This window comes from Micropterus dolomieu, linkage group LG06, assembly GCF_021292245.1.
Source record: "Micropterus dolomieu isolate WLL.071019.BEF.003 ecotype Adirondacks linkage group LG06, ASM2129224v1, whole genome shotgun sequence".
In the NCBI taxonomy this organism is placed as follows: domain Eukaryota; kingdom Metazoa; phylum Chordata; class Actinopteri; order Centrarchiformes; family Centrarchidae; genus Micropterus; species Micropterus dolomieu.
The window spans coordinates 19,204,106-19,226,755 of NC_060155.1; the positions used below are offsets into that span (position 1 = coordinate 19,204,106).

A 22,650-nucleotide genomic window follows, 5' to 3' on the forward strand; every position below is an offset into this window, starting at 1 on the left:
GCATGAATGTACGTTTATTCTGTTTGTTTGTATACATACATATATATATATATATATATATATATATATATATATATATATATTTGATATGTTAAATGGCATCTCCGAGCCTGCCCATGTGCTTGCAATGTCATAAATTTTGTATTAGCCTATAAAGATAACCATAAAACGATATTTAAAAAAAAAAGAAACAGGACACTTTTTTGTTTCAAAAGTTTATGTAGTAGGCCCATCTAATGACTACATACATAGACTTACTGTAGTTGGATTTTGGATGAGAGTCTGACTGTGTAGGCTATATGAACAAATGCTCCATAGTATTATTTATTATAAGGTATATAGGCCATATTTCCTCACAGACAGGGCAGACATATCTAATATAATAATAATAAAAATTACACAGTATCTTAATAAAATAAGACTTTTTTTCAAAATACAAACTAAAATAGACAATAACACATGTCATATTTTAAGATAATTCGTAATCATAGTAGTGACAGTGTTTGAAATCCAACTCTGGAGCAAGTCTAGAATAAAGAGAATAAGGACATGTAACAGGGAGTACCAATGGGGATTTATTCTGATATATTGGGTCTAATTTATAATTATTGTTAATAATAAAATTATTATTAAGTGTTATTATTCAAATTAAAGCAAAATTAAACTGTCAACTAGTGATAGCACAAATTTAAGTCTTAACTGCGCTGATTTCTTGTTGAGGGAGACAGTTGAGTTTGCTGATGACATTGTACAGTATTATTATAAAAGCACAATTTATAAGGTTTATAAGGTAGATTCATAGACTGTATATAAAAAGGGTAGATTTCCACTTTCAAGTCGTGCTGACAGCTGGCCCCGCCCCCCGCCCCCCGCCCCCCAGCTCTGCGCCTATTGGTTGAGCGGAAGGTCAGCTGCTGTACCAAGGATCCACGTGCTGCTCCGCGCATTTCAAGATCAAGATGGCAGCCTCCGTGTGTCGGTGCTACGAGGTTAGACAATCATTCATGTCCTTCATTGTAGCTCTCAAGTCTCCTGCAGATAAGTTGGTGAAGGGAATAGGCGCACGCGGCATTGTAATTAGTCTTTTCGTGTATGGTCATGTGAAGTGGATTTTATAGGGTGTTTTTTTATGCAGCAGCAGCTCAAGATGTGCGTTAGAAGGCCTTGTTGCATCAGATGAGGGTTCCGCAGGGTTCTCAATGTTCTTGTTTTACCTATCAACGTCTGGAATTAACATTTTGTTTTAGGCTTGTAGGTTGAAAGATGTCGGGCTTAAAACCGGTACCATCTGGTTAAAAAGTAACGCCTTTAGACTCCAAACATGTAGCGAAGTACTGACGCATCGTTTCCGCTGGTAAAACACTACAGGTTTAAAAACGGTGGTATAATTTCTTGTCTTCTTTATTAATACCGGTGTTACACAGAATTCTGTGACCAATCAGATTCTTTGACCTGACGAAGCATTTCTGTTATCTTGTCAGTGCAAACGGTTTCCTCCTAGTCAATCACATACTTTATCTGGACAGCTGTTACGACACATAGTGCTCTGGGCTGAAATTTTGATTTGTTTGATTTTGGTTCACGTAAACCCTTCAGATTATGTGACACTAGAGGATCAACTATCTGGGAAAGACCAAAGGGTTGGGTTGGTTGATCAGGTTAGGTTTAGTGCGTTACAGACAGATGCTATTTTGTTGTCACTGCTATCAAAATATTTAACTCCCTTGTGATACTATGGCGTCACCATTTCAGGTAACACACTCATCAAAATAGTGTGTTAAAAACATTTGCAGTGTCTCATTCACTTTCAGATTCCACTATTCAAAATCAGAGTTTCACAAGATGTAATCAGGAATCTCCTCGCAGTGTGATTAATGCAAGAAATGTCCCTGGATTAAGAGGTATTGGGAAAAAAACAATAAAACAATTCCCTGATATTCTCAATATCCATATTGAACATGATCCTGCCTTAATCATAACTTCAGATTCCATATCTGTTTTCAAAAGAGCACAGTGGCAACTATCCTATGGTGTGATAACAGCTTTCTCTGGTACAGATTGTGTTTATGGTGGTTATGTTTGATATTATCTGTTGCATTCTCTTGCCTTGTATATAGAAATATAGAATGCATCCTCATCTTCAAACCCTCCTTTAATAAAACATACTTGACACAAAAAACATGAGCAGTCACAATACAGGTAAAATTCATATTTGGGGTCACAGAATTTAGTGTTACAGCAACACACACAGGATTACAGTCACAGAAATGTTACCACCCATAATTAAATCTACTACCCATGGAGATACAGGAAGGTGACAAATTAAAGGAGAAACCTGAATATATGAACTGAGAAGCATAACAAAAACAAACAGATGTACTGCAAGAAATAATTAAACGCTGGGTTTTGGATCAAGATTGCAAGATGAAAACATCTAAATGACTTTCAAAGGGCACAGATGAGTGGAGCTTCAGTAACAAAAGACTGTTCAGTGATCTCAATGCTTGTCCCCTACAGTGAGGGCTCCAGTGGCTCTGTTGTACTGTGGGTCGCATGTGTCTGCCATTGTTTTGGTCCGCTTGTGTCCTTAGAGGGAAGGATCACTGGATGAAAATGCCCCCATCCACAGGGCATGAGGAATCACTGAATGGATTGATCTCAACTCAGTTAAACGTTTGTAGGTGATTTTCAACCAGCGTGTTAGACAGTGCTCTTAACCACCATCATCAAAACACCAAATGAGGGAATATCTTTTGAAATAATGGTTGTCATCCCTCCAGTTGGAGGTACTATGGTGATGCAGTTATGTTTACTGTTACAGGTAACCTGGTGATGTTGTCTAACATAACTAACCTGTTAAATATAACCCAGTTTTAGCCAAGACACCTAGCTGCTAATTACCGCCCTGCAAATGACCAAAACAAGTAGTAAATTGGGTTCTTACGAGCAGCATCACAAAAGAATGACTCCTCTTTCCTGTTTTATATCCTTGCTCATTATTGTGGGGGCATGGCTCATTAGTATCCCATTAACCACTTGTCATTCATACATATTGTCGATTACTGATAGTGACTTTCTCTATAATTGCAGCTGGTTGGCAGACGTGCCCTGGCCCTCTGCTCCCGGCCTCTGGTCTCCTCGGTGTGGAGAGGAGATGTTTACGGGTTACAGTGGAGCCCAGCTACAGCTGTGCAGGTATACAGTGACAACTCCTATTCATCTTAAAATGACACATTCTCATTGTCGATTACATTAAGGAAAATGATCAGTAAGAATTTGTTTAAGATAAAAAGTTGATAAATGTTTTTACTGATCTGGCAGCAAGGGACTCCTTCTTTCAATTTCACGGACAGATAAAGAAGGACTTCCCAGTGGAAATATGTGAATGGTCTGTCTGTCCAACTAAAGTCCCACTTTCTGTTTGACTTATAAGGTGCGATATTCTTCAGGACGTAAAGGTTTCCTGGGAGAGTTTGTGGAGGGCCTGCGTCAGGAGTTCAGTAAGAATCAGGAAATGAAAGACAACATAAAGAAGTTCAGAGAAGAGGCCAAGAGGCTTGAGGAGTCTGATGCTCTTCAACAAGCCCGAAGGAAATATGTAAGGACATTATTTGGTTTGGAGCTTCCATGGGTTTATATAGACAGTCAGAGTCATTTGTTTGTGTAAAAATGTAATTTATCTGCATCAACCAGGATTTTTTTATTTCCTGCATTAGAAATCTATAGAGGCTGAGACAGTGAAGACTTCAGAGTTGTTTAAGAAGACATTTGGCTCCCTCTCAGACACCGTCAAGGAGGTACGGGATCAGCACTTCCTCAGTTTTACCAAGAAAACACTCACTTCTTCATCATGGGTTCATGTTGGCCTCATTAAAACCGTTCAATCTTGATGTCTGAACTTTCTAAAAACTGATACATATAAAACCCTCTCAAACTGGAGTTATCATATCTGTGATGAATAGTTCCAGTTTGTAAATTTTGTCTAATTAGCTGCTACGGGTTTTCCCTAAATCTCAGTTACACATGTTTTGTAAAATGTATTTTTTTTTAAAATAAGGCCTTAAATGGAAAATAAAGTTAAGTTGTCTTGGTTTCTGGAAAAGTGAAATACTGTATATTTAACTATATTGGCTGACTAATTGCACCTGTCTTTGTGTTTGTTTGTGTGTGCATGTAATGGTGTTAGGGTCTTGAGGAGGTGAGTCGTACTGACATCGGGAAGAAGATCAAGGAAGGTGTGGAGGAGGCAGCCAGGACAGCCATGCACTCAGCAGAGTCTGTCTCCAAAGGAGGAGAAAAACTGGGCAGAACTGGTGCTTTCAAGGCTATCTCACAGGTCAGAAGAGAGAACATAATAGTCACAAGTATCTAAGGTTTCTCCCTCAAAATGACAGCATCACTGTGGGAGCATCATCTTCATTTTTACATTGTTGTTATCACCCAGCTCCCTACTAAAATTCATGGTTTGATACTTGCTGTGATTTTGACTCATGATTTATCATTTTGTGATACAGTGGGGAAAAATCTTAACAGTAAGAGGTGGTTCATGAGCCTTAATTTGTGCTGTACAAAATAAGTCACTCAAACATAGGTCAGTATGTTCATGTGAAGGTAACATAATAGGAGGAGTCATGCTCCTTCACTTAAATATTTTTGAGTGTTCTCTACTTGGGAATATAGCTGTTTCCAGAGAAATATAATTAACTGAGAAACCACAGTGATCTCAAGCAGTGGATATCAGAGGGTCTTCTAGTTTTGGATTTCTAGAGCCAGATTAGCATGGTCAAACATTAGTTTAGTCACACAACCGAAGCATTCAGATGAAACTTACTTTCAAATTTAACACCTGGACTCTGTGATTCAGTTCAGGAGGTGTACTGAACCAAAAGTCCTGCGCTGATTGGTAAATACATGTACTGTAATACCCCAGTTATAATAAAACTGTGTGTCATCCCTGTAGGGTGTGGAGACCATGAAGAAGGAGATAGATGTTGGTGATGCCGGCCCTTACAGAGCGCCCTCTCAGCTGAGGAAGAGAAGCGATTGCTCCTCCAAAGGAGCAGACAGCGACTCCAGAGTGTTCGAGGCGGACGAGTGAGTAACTTTTGGAACTCCAACTTGCCCCACCCCCTCCCCTCTTCCCCCCTATTCTGTAAGGATATATCTTCACTTGGACGGTGTATGTTCCCTATTTAATCCATAACCGCACTTGTTGTAAAGACCTGTGATGATGGAAGTGATTTCCTCGTGTTTTGTGATGCAGAGAGGCCATGGGTGTCGTTCTCCACAAGGATTCAAAGTGGTTCCAGCAGTGGAAGGACTTCAAGGACAATAACGTAGTTTTTAACAGTAAGAAAATCCTGTGATCAGAGACCGGGTAATTAGTGTTATATAATAGATCACCTACAGTATGCAAGTGTGTAATTTCTTTTAAAGTCAGCAGGTTTCACCAGATTCTTTAGGGTAGATTACATAATAAACCACCTGTTCAGGTAACAAGTGATTAACTTGACAAAGCCCCATGTGGCCTCACTGGTGCAAGTTTTATCCTCCATTATGACTGAAAAACACATTCTTTTCTTTTCATCTTATCTCCTACAGGGTTCTTTGAGATGAAGATGAAATATGATGAAAGCGACAACGCCCTCGTCAGAGCTTCCAGAGCTATGACTGAAAAAGTCACCGACTTCCTAGGTAATGCTCCGCCATAGCTGTTATCGGTGTTGCAGATTCGTATTTTAGAATGAGGAGGCAATGAGAACAGAGTTTAAGACAATGAAAGAGGGAAGTCAGTGTATACCCAGCATTACTTATTGACTGTGGAAGGAAGAAGGTGCTAATATAAAGGAATGCCATTACCAAGTTCTTTTGTTGATTCTGCTGTTGATTTGTTTTCCAGGTGGTCTTTTCTCTAAGACAGAAATGTCTGAGGTGCTGACAGAGATCGTGAAGGCAGACCCCACCTTTGACAAAGACTCCTTTCTCAAACAGTGTGAGAAAGACATAATCCCTAACATACTGGAGGTAAACAGACTCCTCCAGCTTGTCCATGACTCTGGCTGCTTCGTTCACACTCTTCTCTTTGCTCAATACCTGAAGGTACACTGCTAAGGAGGATAAGAAGGGGTGCTTCATTAATATGAACTTTTAAATCAGATTCAGTAAATAAATGTGTGACTTCTCCTGTTAGAATCAATGAAGTCATACTGGAGCTGTCAGATTTTTAAAAGCAAGTTTTAAGCAAGCTGAGCAGTTAAAGACATAATTCAAATTAATGATTGCAGGAAGCACTCAAAGCAATGTGTCCTCCATGGTTATAGAACAAGAGATGATGATGCAGTTTTATATACACTACAAGCATATAATAATGAAAAAGAATGGCACTGAATGTGGTTTAATGAAATGAAAATCTGTTGTGATTTAGGCTAGACCTTACCATGCCAGTGTAAAATTTTGTCTGCTTTCTATTTTTAAAACTGCCTCTGATAGAGGTTTGACTGAAGCATAAGTCATTATTATTATTATTATTATTATTATTATTATGATGACTTATAGGTGACTTGTGAAATACACCTTTAAGCAGTCATGAGTAACACAGTGTTACCATCCTTTCTGCAGGCTATGATCCGGGGAGAGCTGGATGTATTAAAAGACTGGTGCTATGAAGCTGTAAGTTCAATGCTGCTGCATTTTCGCCACCAATTCCCTATATCCTTAAACATCTTGGAACATGATGGAACATGGTGGAGCACTTTCTGTGATCACATTTTCAAGTCAAATGTGTGTTTTCTTGTACCTGTCCTCAGACGTACAGTCAGTTGGCTCACCCCATCCAGCAGGCCAGAGCGCTGGGACTGCTCTTTCAGTCCAAGATCCTTGACATTGATAACATAGATGTAAGTGCTTTCACACACACGTGTTATACTGTACTGTGTTCACAGATTACCTAAGCAATATTTGCTGTTACCTTTTCTTCACTTTTCCTTCTCACCATTCAGCCTTTTCTCTCTGAGCATTCGCTTCATATATATGCACACAAGCACACATTAATAACTGTTTACAAGTCTTTTACAAAATCAAACTGCTGCAGAAACTCTTGTTAACAAGTGTGTTCGTTGTCTTTCCCTGTGTTGTAGCTAGCAATGGGTAAGATGATGGACCAGGGCCCGGTGCTGATCATCACCTTCCAGGCTCAGGTCGTCATGGTGATCCGCAGCCCCAAAGGAGACATTGTGGAAGGAGATCCGGTCAGTAAACCCCTAATTACTGCACCAGCATAATGAACTTGATATAATCAGAGTCATTTCAAGGAAGTGAACAACTCCATTGGCTGAAATTAGATCAGGACTTTATAACATGTGTCCCATTGACACTCAGGCTTTATTACTATGGATTTCACAGGGTTGATTCAGCATTAGGACTGGCTTGTTCTTCATGCAACTTATTCACAGTAATACAGTGAAAAATATTCCATATGAATATTAACATATTGTGCCTAGTCTAGCAAGTTGCATCACACAATCACATCACAATGACATTTAATGAGTTATGGTTCACCGTTCTGATTCTGAAATTTGAACTTAAGTCTAGAAGACGCCTCCAAACTGTCTCTTTAGGACTGACCCGCTGCTCTTTTCCCTTGACAGGGGAAGGTGATGAGGATGATGTATGTTTGGGCGTTGTGTCGTGACCAGGAGGAGCTGAACCCCAACGCAGCCTGGAGACTCCTGGATATCTCCGCCTCTAGCACTGAGCAGGTCCTCTAGGAGGAGGAGGAGGAACGCAGGGGAAAAGGCGGCTATGGGACATCCAAACCGAGAAGAAGGGCAGAAGATTGAAGGATGTGCCTGGAACACCTGCATGTGCTGACTCACACAAATCAACATCTGAGAGCAGCGCACCCATGCTCCTGTGTTATGCCAGAGACTATTTGCACACACTCACATTTCCAATCGCTACCTAGGATTCAGGTGCAGAAATATACATGAACATAGAGATTAACCACCGTCATATGATATTTCCATAGAGAACTGTGCATCCAACAGTATACATGTGTAGTGTCTTGCACTGGTTAGCTCAGTGTTTGGGTTTCCAGGTGGAGTGTGAATATTTACAATCATTTTGGAATTGATGGAACCAACTTTTTCACCAACTGGATAAAAGAGGAGCCTGTGCCATTTCCCTCATTGTTTCATCCAGTGGCACAGTCCATCCATGCCGGGCCTGGTGGCACAAAAAAAATGGACATGGCGCCTGTGACTTTACCCATTGGTGTCGAGAGGGACATTTGAAGCTTGGTATGATGTTCACCACTGTTATTGTCAAATAATGTAAACGGTAAATTAAAATTCGAGCCTTGTTGCAGCAACTAACATAGCTGAGCGGTACAGCATGAGATACCTTGTAAATCAAGGCAAACAGGTCCCATGCCCCAAGTTAAAGGGGCACTTCAACAATTTTACACTTGAAGATCAGTTTATAGTTTACAAGGAGTCTACTCAGCCTGTGAAAACTGCATACAAATATGCCAGATTATTTCAACAGAGTTACCTCAGATTGGGGTTTAAGACTTTCATCAGAAAACTTGTGGTACGAACTTCGCAACGAAATCAGCGTCCACCTGGCAGGACAGGTCTAACATTGAGTTGCATTCTTTTAGAGATTGACTCATACTAAAAGTAAAATAAAAGTCATAATATCTAAACATCTGCTGCTTCAAAATCAACCATGCGTTTTAAACTGTGATTCGACAAACTTTATAGAAGTGTAATACTAAATCGAGTACAACACTAGTCAGTTAAAAACACAGATAAGAGATGCTGAAATTAACCACTGAGACACTGTCTTACATCTTTTAAGAGAGAAATTGGTTGAAGTTTTCTAGGCCAAATTACCATTGACCATTAAAAGAAATGCACATTAAAGAATTCTAGCACTGGCTTCAAAATTCAGCTGTGGTGGTTTCTGCTTGGTTCCTACTGGCTTTTGCGACAGAAAAATTATAGAACTTAAATACATGTACAACAAGTAAGATGAAGATAAAACCATACATTATAGGATGTGATGATCTGTGTAGTTGGGGTCCATCCTGTCATATGTACTGTAGCTCAGCACGCCCGATGCACTATAACCTGACAAATCACACACAACTGGAGAGAAAATCCTTGTTTGTATTTGCAGTTTGTTTTGAAATGCAGCAGTGCATTGGGCTCCCGGTCCCTGTATATTCTGTACATCCTCAATAAGTAGAAATGTATTGTATCTACGTCTCTTAACGCTTTGTAAGTATATTAAATGTCAAATCCTGCTTCTTCTTTGTAAGCTTGGGCGAGACCACATTCAAACATGTCATCATGGCAGCTTTATTGTTTGAGGATCATTTGCCATCTCATGTTGCAGACTTTTCAGCTTTTTGTTGTATTAAAATATTTGGTTTGCTTTTATGTATGTGACTCTACAAGGGTTAGAGATGAGGATGAAAACTTGAAGTACATTACTGTATTGTTGTGTTGACTGATTTTGACATTGATACTGTGACTCTGTCTCTTCTCACATATCACCGAAGATTGAACACATTATGATTGTACTGCAATTGTCTTTCCTTCACACAAAGCGTTCACAAGTTTTGAAGAGAAACTGAGCTCCTGAAGGCCAAAGCAAGCGAGATGGTGTTACTTACTCGAATTCATGACCACCCCTGATGGTCGCACCGTGCTCAAGTATTATTTTGTTCATGAACTTTCCTCTAGAGCCTCTTATCAGCCAAAATGTCATGTTGGCACACAAAATACTGTTTTTCACCACTAAAAATTAAGGTTTGCACAGATGTCTAAGGGGACAAATCTTTTATATTTATGACCATATAACCTTTCTTCTAGCCTCGCCCTAAGGAGAAACTTTATTCTTGCTCCACTACTCCTAAGGCTCGACAAATCACCACTATGTTTGTTCTATACAACACTTTCACATTGTGTGCTGTAATGATCGTTACAACCTTGAGAGGCCACTAGCGGGACGGTTTTAGTCTTGTATTAGTCTATATTAAGTCAGGGCACAAATATGCTCCAGCCATTTAAGATTATTTTCAATCAAAATAAATTTAAATTCTAACAGCTCTTTATATTTGAGTAGTTTGGTTTACACATGACAACAGAGTCCGCCCTCTGCTTCCTAACTTGTTAGTGTGTCTAAAAAATAGATATTGTTAACAATAGTTTATGCAATGAAAAGATTTGCCTGAGAAAAATGATTTTTTTGCCATGATTTTGAGAAACTCCATACTCCATCCTTCAACTTTATATTCATAATTATTTCATTTTTGAGTTGACCAAACAAAATCTATTCATGAGTTTTTCTGTTTTTATCCAGTAATACGTCTGTCTGCAGAATAAACAGTGTGTTATGATTTGCTTCGTCCAAGCTTTCTCGGAGTCAGCAGCTTTGTATGCTTTGTGTGTGTTTGTTCTCACAAGTGAGATTAAAACTCTGCATGTTGTGTATGTGTGCAATTTGTTTTCTCATTTCAAAACTGACATGCTTTGATAGATGTCCATGGATCTGGCCATTGACACTGGTTTATAAACCGATGGATTTGGTAGTATAGGGATGATATATCAGGCTTTAAATAATGCATGCCTGTAGATTCACATACAGAGCCAATATTTAGGGGACCTCATCCCACGGCTGTCTGTTGTGATGAACGACTAGGGATGCCCTACTAACCAACCCAGTCCTCCAAAGTCCACTCACTTCTCTTGACTGCGATTGAAACCTACTGAGAGTTGCTGTCTCTGTGTGAACAAACATAAGCTCTTAAAGCAAAATAAAAGTTAATCCTTGCCAATTAATAGTGTCATTATCAGGTTTCTCCAGCACATTTTCACATACAGTTTATTTTCTTTTAATGTGTAGCACAAGTTAACAGTAAAACCACAGGATACAGTAAGAGCATCCTTCTGGAAAACGTCCATGTTTTGTCCCCGGAGCAATGAACACTCTTATTGTATCTCAATGAATGGGGTTGGATCCACCAACACAACAGCCTGGGAGTAGAGAAAGCCTCGGAGGCAGTGCAGTGCTTTCTTTTATCTACTTCTTTAGCTATTACAGTATGTTCTTAGTTGCACACTACGCTGTACTGTATACACCAAGCTGCTCTCTAGCCTACATTATGAAAAGGCTTTCAGTGTAGTGTATGCAGCAATGTCAGGCTATTATGTAAGCAGAGATTAGTCAGTATTTAAAGGTCATGAAACTCATATTGCTTATTTTGATACTTTCATTTACCTTTGTGGTTGTTTTGGTTTGCATAATAAACAACATTTAATCGCTCTTGAGTGTAAAAAAGGACTGAGTGCCTGAGACTTTATTTTTTTAACTATGCACGAAATCATGCAACTTAGGGCAATGATTGCTTGGAAATATATGATTGGTCCCACTATCAAAATCGTGCTTGTGAAACATATTAATGTAATATATCGGGTGTGTTTGTACAGTATTCTCTTAAAGGAATAATTTGGCATTTTAGCATGCGTATTCATCACTGTGAGGTGGCTAGGAAAACCGCAGAAAGTCACTGCACCCAGCCATGAAATAGTCCAACACATTAATGTTATGGCAGAAAATTGTGTCCTCTCACATTTAATCTTTTAGGTATGATTTTTAAATATTTTTATTTTTATTACTATTCTTGTTATGGCTTATACAGTAGATATAAGTGTATTGTGTTTTTTATTCTTAACCTTTCCTCTCCTTATGTTAGTCTGTCCACATTTACTAGGGTTTAGGTCAGAGCTATGAGATTGTTTTGGTGTTTCCTTCTCTTGTTGTTCCTCTCCTCTCCTGGAATGTTCATTCAAGGCTGAGAGAGGATCTCTGTTCAAAACATAGAAACCTAGACTGTGTAAATGATGATGCATCCCTTTGCTCGGGGCCAGACGCCTGATGCCACCATAGGGGGCAGGACTTTGGACCAGCTGTATATGTGTTTAAGTACTTCTCTGTTTATTGTCTTTTGTTAAATAAATTCTTCAAAGACAACGGCTTGTTGTAACTCAATTCTTTGCTCAACCCCACACCAAGAATATAATTTCCACGACAATTAACCACTGTATAACTTGATGTTTTTACACCGGGGTCTTTGTCTTTTAAACAAACACCTTTGGACAGTCAGGCCAGCAGTCTTCGCCTGATTCCAGTCTTTATGCAAAGCTGAGATAACCGGCTGCTGGCTCCAGCTACATATTTAGTGGACAGCTGAACAAGTGCTATCTTCTCTCTGCAAGAAAGCGAAAGTGTGTTTCCCAAAATATCAAACTATTCCCTTAAATATAAATGTCATCTGTTTAACGATAATTGCTAAACATTTTTGGAGCAGGAAAAGCTGATGCATGATATTTCTGTGCTTTATAAAAACTGTTATGTAATGATTGATCACAATGGATAAACTGATTTAAATTTTAAAAAAATATTGTTTCACTATATGAGCGACTGTGGCTCAGGAGTTTGAGCGGGTTGCCAGTTAATCGGATCAATTCAATCCCCGGCTCCTCCAGGGTGCGTGTCGAAGTGTCCCTGGGCAAGATACTGAACCCCGAATTGCCTCTGGTGAATGTTAGTTAGGCCAATATATGAATATGTGTGAATGCTAGTTTCTGTTTGACCACTTAGGCTCAGTGAATGAATGGGTGTGCATGGTGAATGTGATGTAATTTAAAAGCGCTTTGAGTGGTCGAAAAGACTAGAAAGGCGCTATACTGATATGGAGCATTTACATTTACTAAGGCACTGACTTCTTTCCCTCTATCTTGTTTCATGTTGACAAAAATTCCTGGGGAACTCCTCAAACAAAAGAGACTGAACTTGGTACAGTTATCACAAGAGATTAATTCACTTATCACTTATTACCAAGCCCTGTAATCCCCAAGGAGTTGTACCAACTATGTTTTGATTTTGCTAAGAGAAGTTCATCAAAGTATAGAAACATTTCCTGTTGCCAGTAGGTGGCGCTATGATTGTGACTAAATAATAGCAAAAGATATATAATAATTTATAATAATCTTACAAAAGATCAAGTTTAGAGTTTGGACCATGGTTAGGTGTCTGCCAGTCCTGGTGAAGGAGGTGAGATGTGGCTGCAGCCTAAAATGACACCTGCTGTCATGGGGTCCAGATACCTGAGTCACAGCTTGACCTCCCGATGTGCCATCTGTAACAATAAAGATAGGAAATGTTGGATTTCTTAACCTTGCAGGGTGGAGACCCCACTGGGTGACCTGCTGGAGCATTGCTTAGTGTGATTTCATTATGCGCCCCTTCAGGACAGTATTACAGTCCACTGACTATTAATTAAACCTACAGGGAGATCTATGCGGCCTCGGGGAGGGGCGATGTGTAAGTACTGCAGTCTGTCCTAGTGTTTGTACAGTTTTAATTGTGTCAATTAATTACTTCTCACAGTGAGCATCTGGAGCTTAGCAACAGGTGCTATCAGGTTGCTCCATTTGTTATTTTCCACATCTTGATCATGTAATTTCTTGTAGTTCAGCAAAACTTGCAATGCAGTCTGATATGTAACAAAATAAATTTAAACAACCCACCCAAGTGTAATAGTAATGAGTCCAACCACATGCAATCTATGGGACTTCCTTTGTAAAGTAGCCCACGCTTTATTATTTTGTTATCAATGATGTAAATGTAAATGCTCCGTACTTGTATAGCGCCTTTCTAGTCTTTTCGACCACTCAAAGCGCTTTTACACTACATCTGCATTCACCAGTCACACACATTCATACACTGAGCCTAAGTGCTCAAACGGAAACTAACATTCACACTCACTCATACACGGCGGAATAGCCGCCAGGGGCAACTCGGGGTTCAGTATCTTGCCCAAGGACACTTCGACACGCAACCTGGGGGAGCCTCCTAAACCCACCAGTTGAGGGGAATCAATATAAACTGAAATTGAAGGGCTTTGAAAAGGTTAAAGGTGTTACATACATTATTACCTGATAATTTTGTGGAGTGTATCGTTCGGATCTCATTTAGTTTAACCTTCAGATTCTAATCTGTTCTGTTTACATTAATACTAAATTGATTTGTATAAAAAAATACTACAACCCACTCAACAAAACTGGAGGGTGGCGAGGGGTCATGCTTAAAATATTGAGGTCATGATTCAATGTCCCCCCAACCCTAAAGGCACCAAGAATACAGCCTACTGTGTACTTTTCATAGTTTGATAGTGTAATTATATTTTAGTCAAGTTTATTTAATTGGAGCAATTATACTTTTTAGGAAATTCCTAAAAAACACATCTACTATAATGTCTCAGAACGTTGTTTCTATCTATAACCCTATTATTAATACCAGATTACATAGTTTTTTCACTTTCTAGGAAATTATGGACCCTTAAAATGAAGCTAAGTTTAATTGATCATGCTGTTTCAAAGCCACCTCCACACTTCCAGGACTAACCTTCTGGTGAAGAATTATATGGGTCCAGAAATACTGGAATCAGCCTTAATATATGGACATTTTTCAACTGTTCATGCCTCCTCACCTGTCAACCCGTAGGCCTCCATGTGTCAAAGTGCAAAAGTTAATTTTTATTAATACGGAATCATTATCTAAGAAAATAGGAGAGGGGTTATTTTGGAGTAAACAACAACAAAACTGATCGAAAACTCGTAAACAAACCTCGAAAACAAAAACAAAACAAAACTCATTGCCATTATGTCTTTGCCCAAGCCTCTCAACCTCCGTACAAATAATACGACTTTATACTTCCAATTGGCTGCATGGCTGCAGTGGCCCCTCAGTGTCCGCGCCCGACGCGCTTCTCTTATATAATGCAGAAGACACGCGGCTATCGGCGCTTTACTCATCCAAACGAAAAGATTATGTGTGCAGGGACAGTCATAAGTGGGCAGGCAGGGAGGGAGGGCGGTAGGGCGGATCCCTCAAACTGAGCGGGCTTTAAAGCTCTCGACAAAGCAGAGAAGCTGCTGTAGGATGTGACATTCACCCCGTCCACGGTGTTGCTGCTGCATCCTCACGCAGTGTTTCTGATCACGTCTTCACCTGTGATATCAGCCGGAAAGTAAGTTCTCTAATCTGATCCTCCTGTTTGTCACTGAAATTATGTGTTTGTTAAAAGTGAACTTTAGTATGCAGGGGTCAGTGTGGAGCTGTGAGTGTCTTGCCGGTCATAGGGTATTTTATGAATCACTTCATGAATCACGTGTTTACAGTCTCCTATGCAGACTGTAACTTTGTCCTGTTGTGTAACTTCATGTCACATTACATTGGGATAACTATTCTGTGAAAAATTTATAACAAGGTGATGTTTTAAAAGAAAGAAACATCATGTCCCTTATTTATGTGATCCACCTGTCCTGCTAACATGTCATACAGTGGAAACAGCATCACCATAAAGCAATATTAATGTTAAAAGTTTACCCACAGGATTGTTTTTTCTATCACATACTGATTTCAAATAAGGTATCAGGGCAACTTTATTCTAAGTTCTTGGACCAAACCTTCACAATAGAAATGCTGATTCACCCAAGGCTGTCACTTAAATCATAATATAGTGGATTAGTTTACGTTTTAAAAAGTGATGGTTAAATAAAATAATCTGCTTCTCTCTAATTTATTTTAAGAGCATTTAGACAATTTTAAATTACCTGTCTTTCTATGTCTTTAAACTAATTTCACTTATTTCTCTCTTCAAGAAATGTTGCTTTTTTACCAGAAGAATAAACATCAAACTACAGAAAGTCTTTTGAGGATGTAGGCTAATCAGAGACCACTCCCAGTTGGGACAAAGAAAGGCAGAGGCAACCATGTTAAAATGCTACATGAGGCTATTCATCTAACATTTATAGATGGCATACAATCAGAATAGTTACATGACAGAGCTACTTGGCTTTGTTTAACCTGGTAGTCCTGCATTCAGGGTTTGTGTTAGACAACATCATTTCACTCTTTTTATTTGAAGAAGTCCTTGACATTTTCAAAGCTGCTGTCATAATCCACAGGTATAAAAGGGAGGTATTACAGGTATTAGAGCCATGAGGGATGCCATATGTCACTGCATGTCCTCCTGTCGTCAGAAATCATTGGCAAGCTTTTGTAAAGTTTTTTTTAACCCTATTTTATTGCTGCTTTAAATGTAAAACTGTGATTCTGTGACAATTGTTGACATTGTACTTCCAAACTGGGGTCCACAACACTTGTGAGGAAGGTGTGTCATGGGATAAAGCACCTCAAAAGGATTTAAGAGAAAACAAATCTCCAGTCTTGTATTGTTTTGTTTCATGTCTTCATGTCCTAAAACTACAGAAAATCATCTGTGCAGGAAAAGCAAGGTTATGAAGTCTTCATTAGCAGCCTTGTTATAAGTGGCTTGCACTTACTGACTCTGACTAATGTGTTGTCCTGTTGTGTAAACTTCATGCTTACTTTATGGCTCTTCATTGACTATTGAGTCTTAATTTAGCTTCCTTCTATACATGCAGCTACCTAAGCTGTCCGGCTTGATGTAACCGCAGGCCATTTGATAACTGATTCTGAGGCAGGCAGTTTCTTTCATTATGTCTTCATGTCTCCTATTAAGGCTTTGCTTGGCCCTTTAGTCCCATCATTCGGAGAGCAGGGCAGCTATCAATGTGTCTTTGCAAGGATCGACGGGTTGGTAAGGGGTGGAGACCAAGCCTCCTGGAATAGAATCTGCTGACTGAGGAGTGCGACCTACCACAGGAAATGTCTCTCCACTCCACAGCCCATTAAAGGGGTTATGGAGTGTTTCTGTGCAAGAGTGCAGCAACTCTCTGAGGGATTTCTCCACATTTTATCTCTTCTCTCATGAGTGTCTGATTTATTTATCTTATACTATGCTGTACCTGAGTTTGGGGGAGAAGGGTAGTGCTTTTGCCTTGTTTCAGCTATTTTTCTCACAAGAAAGATTAAAAGATAGGCAAGGTTTTAAAGTGAGACTTTGTTTTTCACTTACAACATGTGCTGGCAGCCCCACCTCACTTGGGGCTCTGAAACACTTAAAAACTATGATCTTTGACATGTTCCAAGGCCCCTGTTGAGCTCTGAACCCCCTGAATTATCCAGCTTCTCCCTCCATTCAGAACCTCTGCATGCTGGAAACTCACTTACTCATGTTCTTATCTTTACTGTTTTTTCTCTTAGGTATCTTATGAAGAGGTTCCTGGTGACTCCGGATAAAGCTGAAAATATAATAAAACAGAAGCTCTTTGAGTAAATGAACAACTCACTGCATGACGGCCAAACCATTCAAGTGATTCAATACAAAAACGTTCTCTGAACCACCACGACACGGATCATTTACATCCTGCACTTTGACTGATCTATGGAACATCTTCAGCCACTCAACTGAGATTTATACTTCACTTTTTAATCACAATAAATGCCCCTTCAGGGTTGCAATTGGATGACACTTAAAATATTGACAAACTCACCTCAGCTTTTGTGTTTCTCTTTAGAGCAACTGAGCCTTTGCAGGAGAACAAGAGCGGGACACGTGGACACCAATCAGTCTAATTAAACCTCACTGAGCATGCCTCAACTTGCTGCTCACTTAACCAGAGGGCTTATTAATTAGCACTGCTGATTTGCCCCTTATTTCTGCTGGAACTAACACATATCTTTGCCCTGCTTGCGGGAAACACTGGGGTTCAGTTCAATCTGTTGACATCTCCAAGATTTCACTATGTGATCTCCATCTGGCTTTAGACGTCACACCCAATAACAAACATGACCCTGCAGTGCCATGCCATTCCTCAGAGCTTCTGACTGCAAAATACAACTTCAAAAGTGAACGATTTCAACCTTCACATTCCCTCACTTCCAAGATGAGTGACTCCAACTACTGGGTTGTGGACTATGAGCTCTCCTCCCCTGCTCCGCCCGGGTTCCCCAGGGGCCCAGTGGTGCTGCAGCCCATGGCAGGGCAACCCGAGCATGGAACGGCCCTGTGTTTCGTTGGCCTCCTGGTACTGCTGCTGCTCTTTCTCGTTGTTCGCTGCATCCGTATCTTGTTAGATCCCTACAGCAGCATGCCGGCATCATCATGGACGGACCATAAGGAGGGGCTGGACAGAGGGCAGTTTGATTATGCATTGGTGTAAAGACGAGGGATGATTGGAGGACGAGGAGATGGATGTGTAAAGGTTCTTTTGAGGTGATTGGTGATGATTGGTGCTGTTTGGTGCATGCCCTGCTTGAAGCTTATATTTCCAAAGTTTCAGCTCCTGAAAATTAAAGAAACTGCAGTATGTTGTTTTGTTGGGGTAATCCAAGCTGTCAAGATAACAGCTTAAAAACCATTAAACAGTACCTGTATAAGGATTAAACACAGCAGGGCAGAGAGAAAATGAGCAGATACACCAGAAGTCTTGCATCCATTTTTAATTAACAGTAATCAGTATTATTGGAGACTTATGCTGTGTACAATGTTACGCTGCAGCTTTTAGAGTGACAAACACTGCAGGAAGACAGTGATCACTATCGCAGCATTACGTTTATCATGCCGTTTTGTAATTCTGTAATGTTTTTACAAATCCCAGGGCTGAAGAGAGCAGCTGCAAGAGAAGTCCTGATTGAATAAAAGAGAAAATTAATTGAGTTTAGGGCAGACATGGAAGTAATTTAGACAGAACTACTACGTGCTGTTACTACAGATTTAGAGACAAGACTGCCAACTTTTTATGTTGATTTACTGTTAAAAATGTAAAAATGTCAGTTTTCCTTTTGCATCTGAGCTTTTTAAACATTTAGAAGATGTCATTTTATCTCTGGAACTGGAAACCTATTTTTATTTATTTTTAATGTGAACCATGCGAGGCATTTGTACCACCTCTAAGGTGATCCTCAGGTAAGATTATTTTTAATTAACCAAAGCCTCTATAATTTGAGGGAATCACTTAGCTCCTGAAATTGAGCTTTAGCTGTGTTTTGTATTACTCTATTTTCTTCAAAATTCACTGTCCTAAATTTCAAATTTATCCCATAAAGTTTATAATGCATAACACATTTTATTTGGGTTTTTGCAATTCGCCGTCCCTTTAAGAGGCTTATGAGTATTAGTGCGGAGGTTCACAGCGCTGACTGAATATGTGTCATATAAAGTTATGATTATGAAATGCATGTACACCAATTTCCTCAGCCTAATCCTTTTTGCCTTTAGGTCCCGTCCAGTGCACCAGCCAAATCTGTTCAACAGTGCCTGTAGGAATGTGAAAAAAGCTAATATCTATTTCATACTATAGATGTTACTGCTCCTTTAGCCACTTGTTTTGTAATATTGGTTCTGCCCTTATTATACTGTCCTTTGAAATGTGGCTATGAACAGCTCTTTATAACAAACATTAGGTATGATATTTTACTGATTTGTGAAAAAGTTGATTTGTTTCCTTAATGATGAACAAAAGACTGTTTATTAATACCAAACTGTTGTTTATGGTCCAACTTCCTGGATGTAGACTCTTGCTTATTAAAATTAGATATTTTCCTAATGTTTCTTAAAAAGTGGCATTCAGTTTTTTTTAAGAAATAAAAGCTTCCATCTTGATTTTAGAAAGTTTCATTACTTTACAGACATTCAGTACACACGCAAATGCAGCACACAGAAACTTTTAACTGAGAAAAGGCCGTCCTCACTGCTGCCTTAAAATCAATATTAGCAAGATTTAGAGCAAATGAAATCAATCCAATAATCAATTGGAGGCTTGTAAAGAGACACAGTCAGTTCATTTACAAGAGACCCTCACAGAGTCAGCCCACCCTCCACTACCTCCGCCCCCAGGATGAAATATCCCTACGCTGAGTGACTGAAATCCACCATAGAGCCTCATCACAGTACTCTGCTTGATTGAACAAGAGAAATATACATACATAAAAGCCAACTTCTCTATCATTAGAAGGCGTTTTCAACGGTCATCACACTAAGAAGAGAAAAGGTACTAAACAAGAGTTTGGAATATTTAAAGCCATTTAGGTAAGAATGACATGGGACTCATTAATCATTCAAAACTGATTTCCCTTTTCAGCTTTGTCCTCCCTGGTTGATCGCCCTGACTTTTTCTTCAGTTTGTGAGCACTTCCACTCAGGAACTTAGCCATCTGGTTCGCTGTGACTCTGGAGAACTACAAGTGCGAGTCCACTGATCACTGTGGGGATCAATCAGTGCTCAAATGGGTTCCTACACATCCTATGTAATAAGTAATCCTTAATTTAAAACTCATTACGCTGGATAAATGATTAACTATATATACAGAATCCATTTCCACAGCACTTTCATCGGAGCGTTGCTCTGATATTATCTAGTATTAGCTAGCTCAAAGTTTATTACTTATAAAAAATGCTAATGGAATGGCTGACATCTGTGGTTCTGAGTGAAATGTCTCAACAGCTATTGTAGGGATGGATACATTTGGTTCAGACACTCATGTGCCCCCTTCAGGATGAATTGTAATAAATTTGGTGACTTTTTATCTAGGTCATAATTTTCATGGGTCCAACACTCTGGTTTATAATCAAATACCTGCAAAACTAATGACATTCTCATCCGCCTCAGGTGTACTGTACCAGTTCAGTGCTAATTAGCTAATGTAACATGCTAACACGCTAAACTAAGATGGTGTACATAGTAAACATTAAACCTGCTAAGCTTCAGCATGTTAGCATGCTCTGTTCTGTTCTGTTCTGAGTGTTAACCTCAGTTATACCATTTCAATCTGCCTGAACTGCAACAAGCTTTCAATACTGTATTAATCAACATATTTCAAATAGCTAATTATTTATTTGTATTTCTACATAGAACAGAACTTAATTATAATGTTAATGTTGTTTTCTGACGTCAGTAAAAAGGGTATAAGTGAGGAAATTAGTCAGGGCAAGTTATCTGTGGTCATAAACCTAGCACAAACAGTGCACAGCCAGACTTTTGTTAATAAAAAAAAAACTCCTTCTACAGTTTACAGTTCAACAAGCTCCAACAGATCATTGGAAACACGATGTAACACCCCCACCTCATTAGTCCAGCAATTAACAGGACAGATTTTGCTTCAGTGGGTTCTGACAATTTACTTCCTTGATAAAACAACAAAGGCATTCAGTTCCCATCAACCTCTCACATACTGTACACACACACACACACACACACGTGCATGCATGCAGATATGAAAATAAGGCTGTATTACAGAAAGACATGACCTCAGACCTGACATGCATTGCAGAAATTGTTCTAATATGTAACTTTTCCAACATGTCACAATATTACTGTTGTTGAGGGCGTACATAAATGTTACTGTTAAATGTTACTTTAATTATTAGAAGTGTGTTGCATAGCAATAATCAAAAACAGAAATATACACATTTTACTTTCTTATTTAAAAAGACATTAAGAAAACCTGTACCTTAATAAAGTACAGTAAAATAAATAGAGTAAAAAGTCTGTTACTTTGATTAACTCTCACTCTCCTGTATTTGCAGAAGACATCTGTGTCTCACCAGGCAGGTGCATACAATATGCAAATACCTTCCTGAGTGTGTATATGCTATTTTTCTTGTAATGTGACTCCATCCCACAGAAATGCACAGAAACACACTTGGATTTACAATACACACACACACACACACACACACACACACACACACACACGCGCGCGCATTCAAACACAATTTAAGCACAGCCCACACACACATGCAAATTGTGTTTGTCTATGGTAAAATGCACATGAAACTCTCTCTCCCAGTGCACACAAAGTCCATTTTCACACACTTTACATGTACATGACTGAAAAATACACCTATACTTGTCACATAACACAGCTGTGGTCCGGACTGATGTGCATGACAAAAAAGTTAATCAGCAGCAGACGACCTGCTTCATGACAATACCATTTAAGTGGATGATGGCGTGAGGAGGACTGGAGTGTGTGTCTGTGTGTGTTGGCATGTGTTTGGAAGAAGCGTGTGCCTGTGTTTGTGTGTGTGTGTGTGTGTGTTTTAAGGTGGTGTGTGTCATTAGAATTTGTGATACAGCAGTCAAACACTGAGCCCACACATTTCCTCAATGTAAAGTTTGTGAACTTGAGTGTCGGGCTGTGCACATACTGGGATGACAGTTGTGTTTACCTTCTAATTATGATGTCCTGGAAGTGTCCGGGTTTGTTGCTGTGGGTGTCATCAGAGGCTTTCCTAGAGAGTGGTAACCCAGGAAAAGTCTGTCATGAGTGGACTATAACCTAAAATGGACTATGAGGAAATGCAATTAGGTACACTTGCATTTCCTCTCAAAGGTGTCTCAAGTCATTTTATGTTTGCTACAAGTTAGTAGGTACAGTGTCTGGTCAAATATAAAGAAATGTAATGAGATATAATGGTTTATCTATCAGGGTGGCTGTGCTACTCATGCATAATCTTTTGAGTGCAATAACACGAGAGACACAAACTGAGGCAGTAGGTTTAATCAAGCATTTCTCTAATAATAATATAATACATAAGTTACTGCACATCATGTGAACTTAAGTTTAAAGACTATGGCCATTTTGCTGACAAGCTGCCAATGTGACCACAAGTAGAAATTACAGGTTAACGCTAAAAGCTTAACTGGA

General features: G+C 39.3%; 2 protein-coding genes across 2 annotated transcripts; both read left to right on the forward strand.

Annotated features, from left to right (window-relative positions):
• Positions 1 to 861: 861 nt before the first annotated feature.
• LOC123972934 (mitochondrial import inner membrane translocase subunit TIM44-like) lies at positions 862 to 10,495 on the forward strand. Its single transcript, XM_046052708.1, has 13 exons — positions 862 to 989; positions 3,091 to 3,195; positions 3,434 to 3,598; positions 3,717 to 3,797; positions 4,187 to 4,336; positions 4,961 to 5,094; positions 5,264 to 5,349; positions 5,602 to 5,694; positions 5,900 to 6,024; positions 6,619 to 6,669; positions 6,807 to 6,896; positions 7,137 to 7,247; positions 7,647 to 10,495. Exons 1-13 carry the CDS (start codon positions 960 to 962, stop codon positions 7,764 to 7,766), a joined length of 1,341 nt encoding a protein of 446 aa, XP_045908664.1. The 5' UTR covers positions 862 to 959; the 3' UTR covers positions 7,767 to 10,495.
• A 7,390-nt stretch (positions 10,496 to 17,885) lies between these two features.
• On the forward strand, positions 17,886 to 18,583 carry LOC123972898 (cortexin-1). Its single transcript, XM_046052652.1, has one exon. It carries the CDS (start codon positions 17,886 to 17,888, stop codon positions 18,159 to 18,161), a length of 276 nt encoding a protein of 91 aa, XP_045908608.1. The 3' UTR covers positions 18,162 to 18,583.
• Positions 18,584 to 22,650: the final 4,067 nt, after the last annotated feature.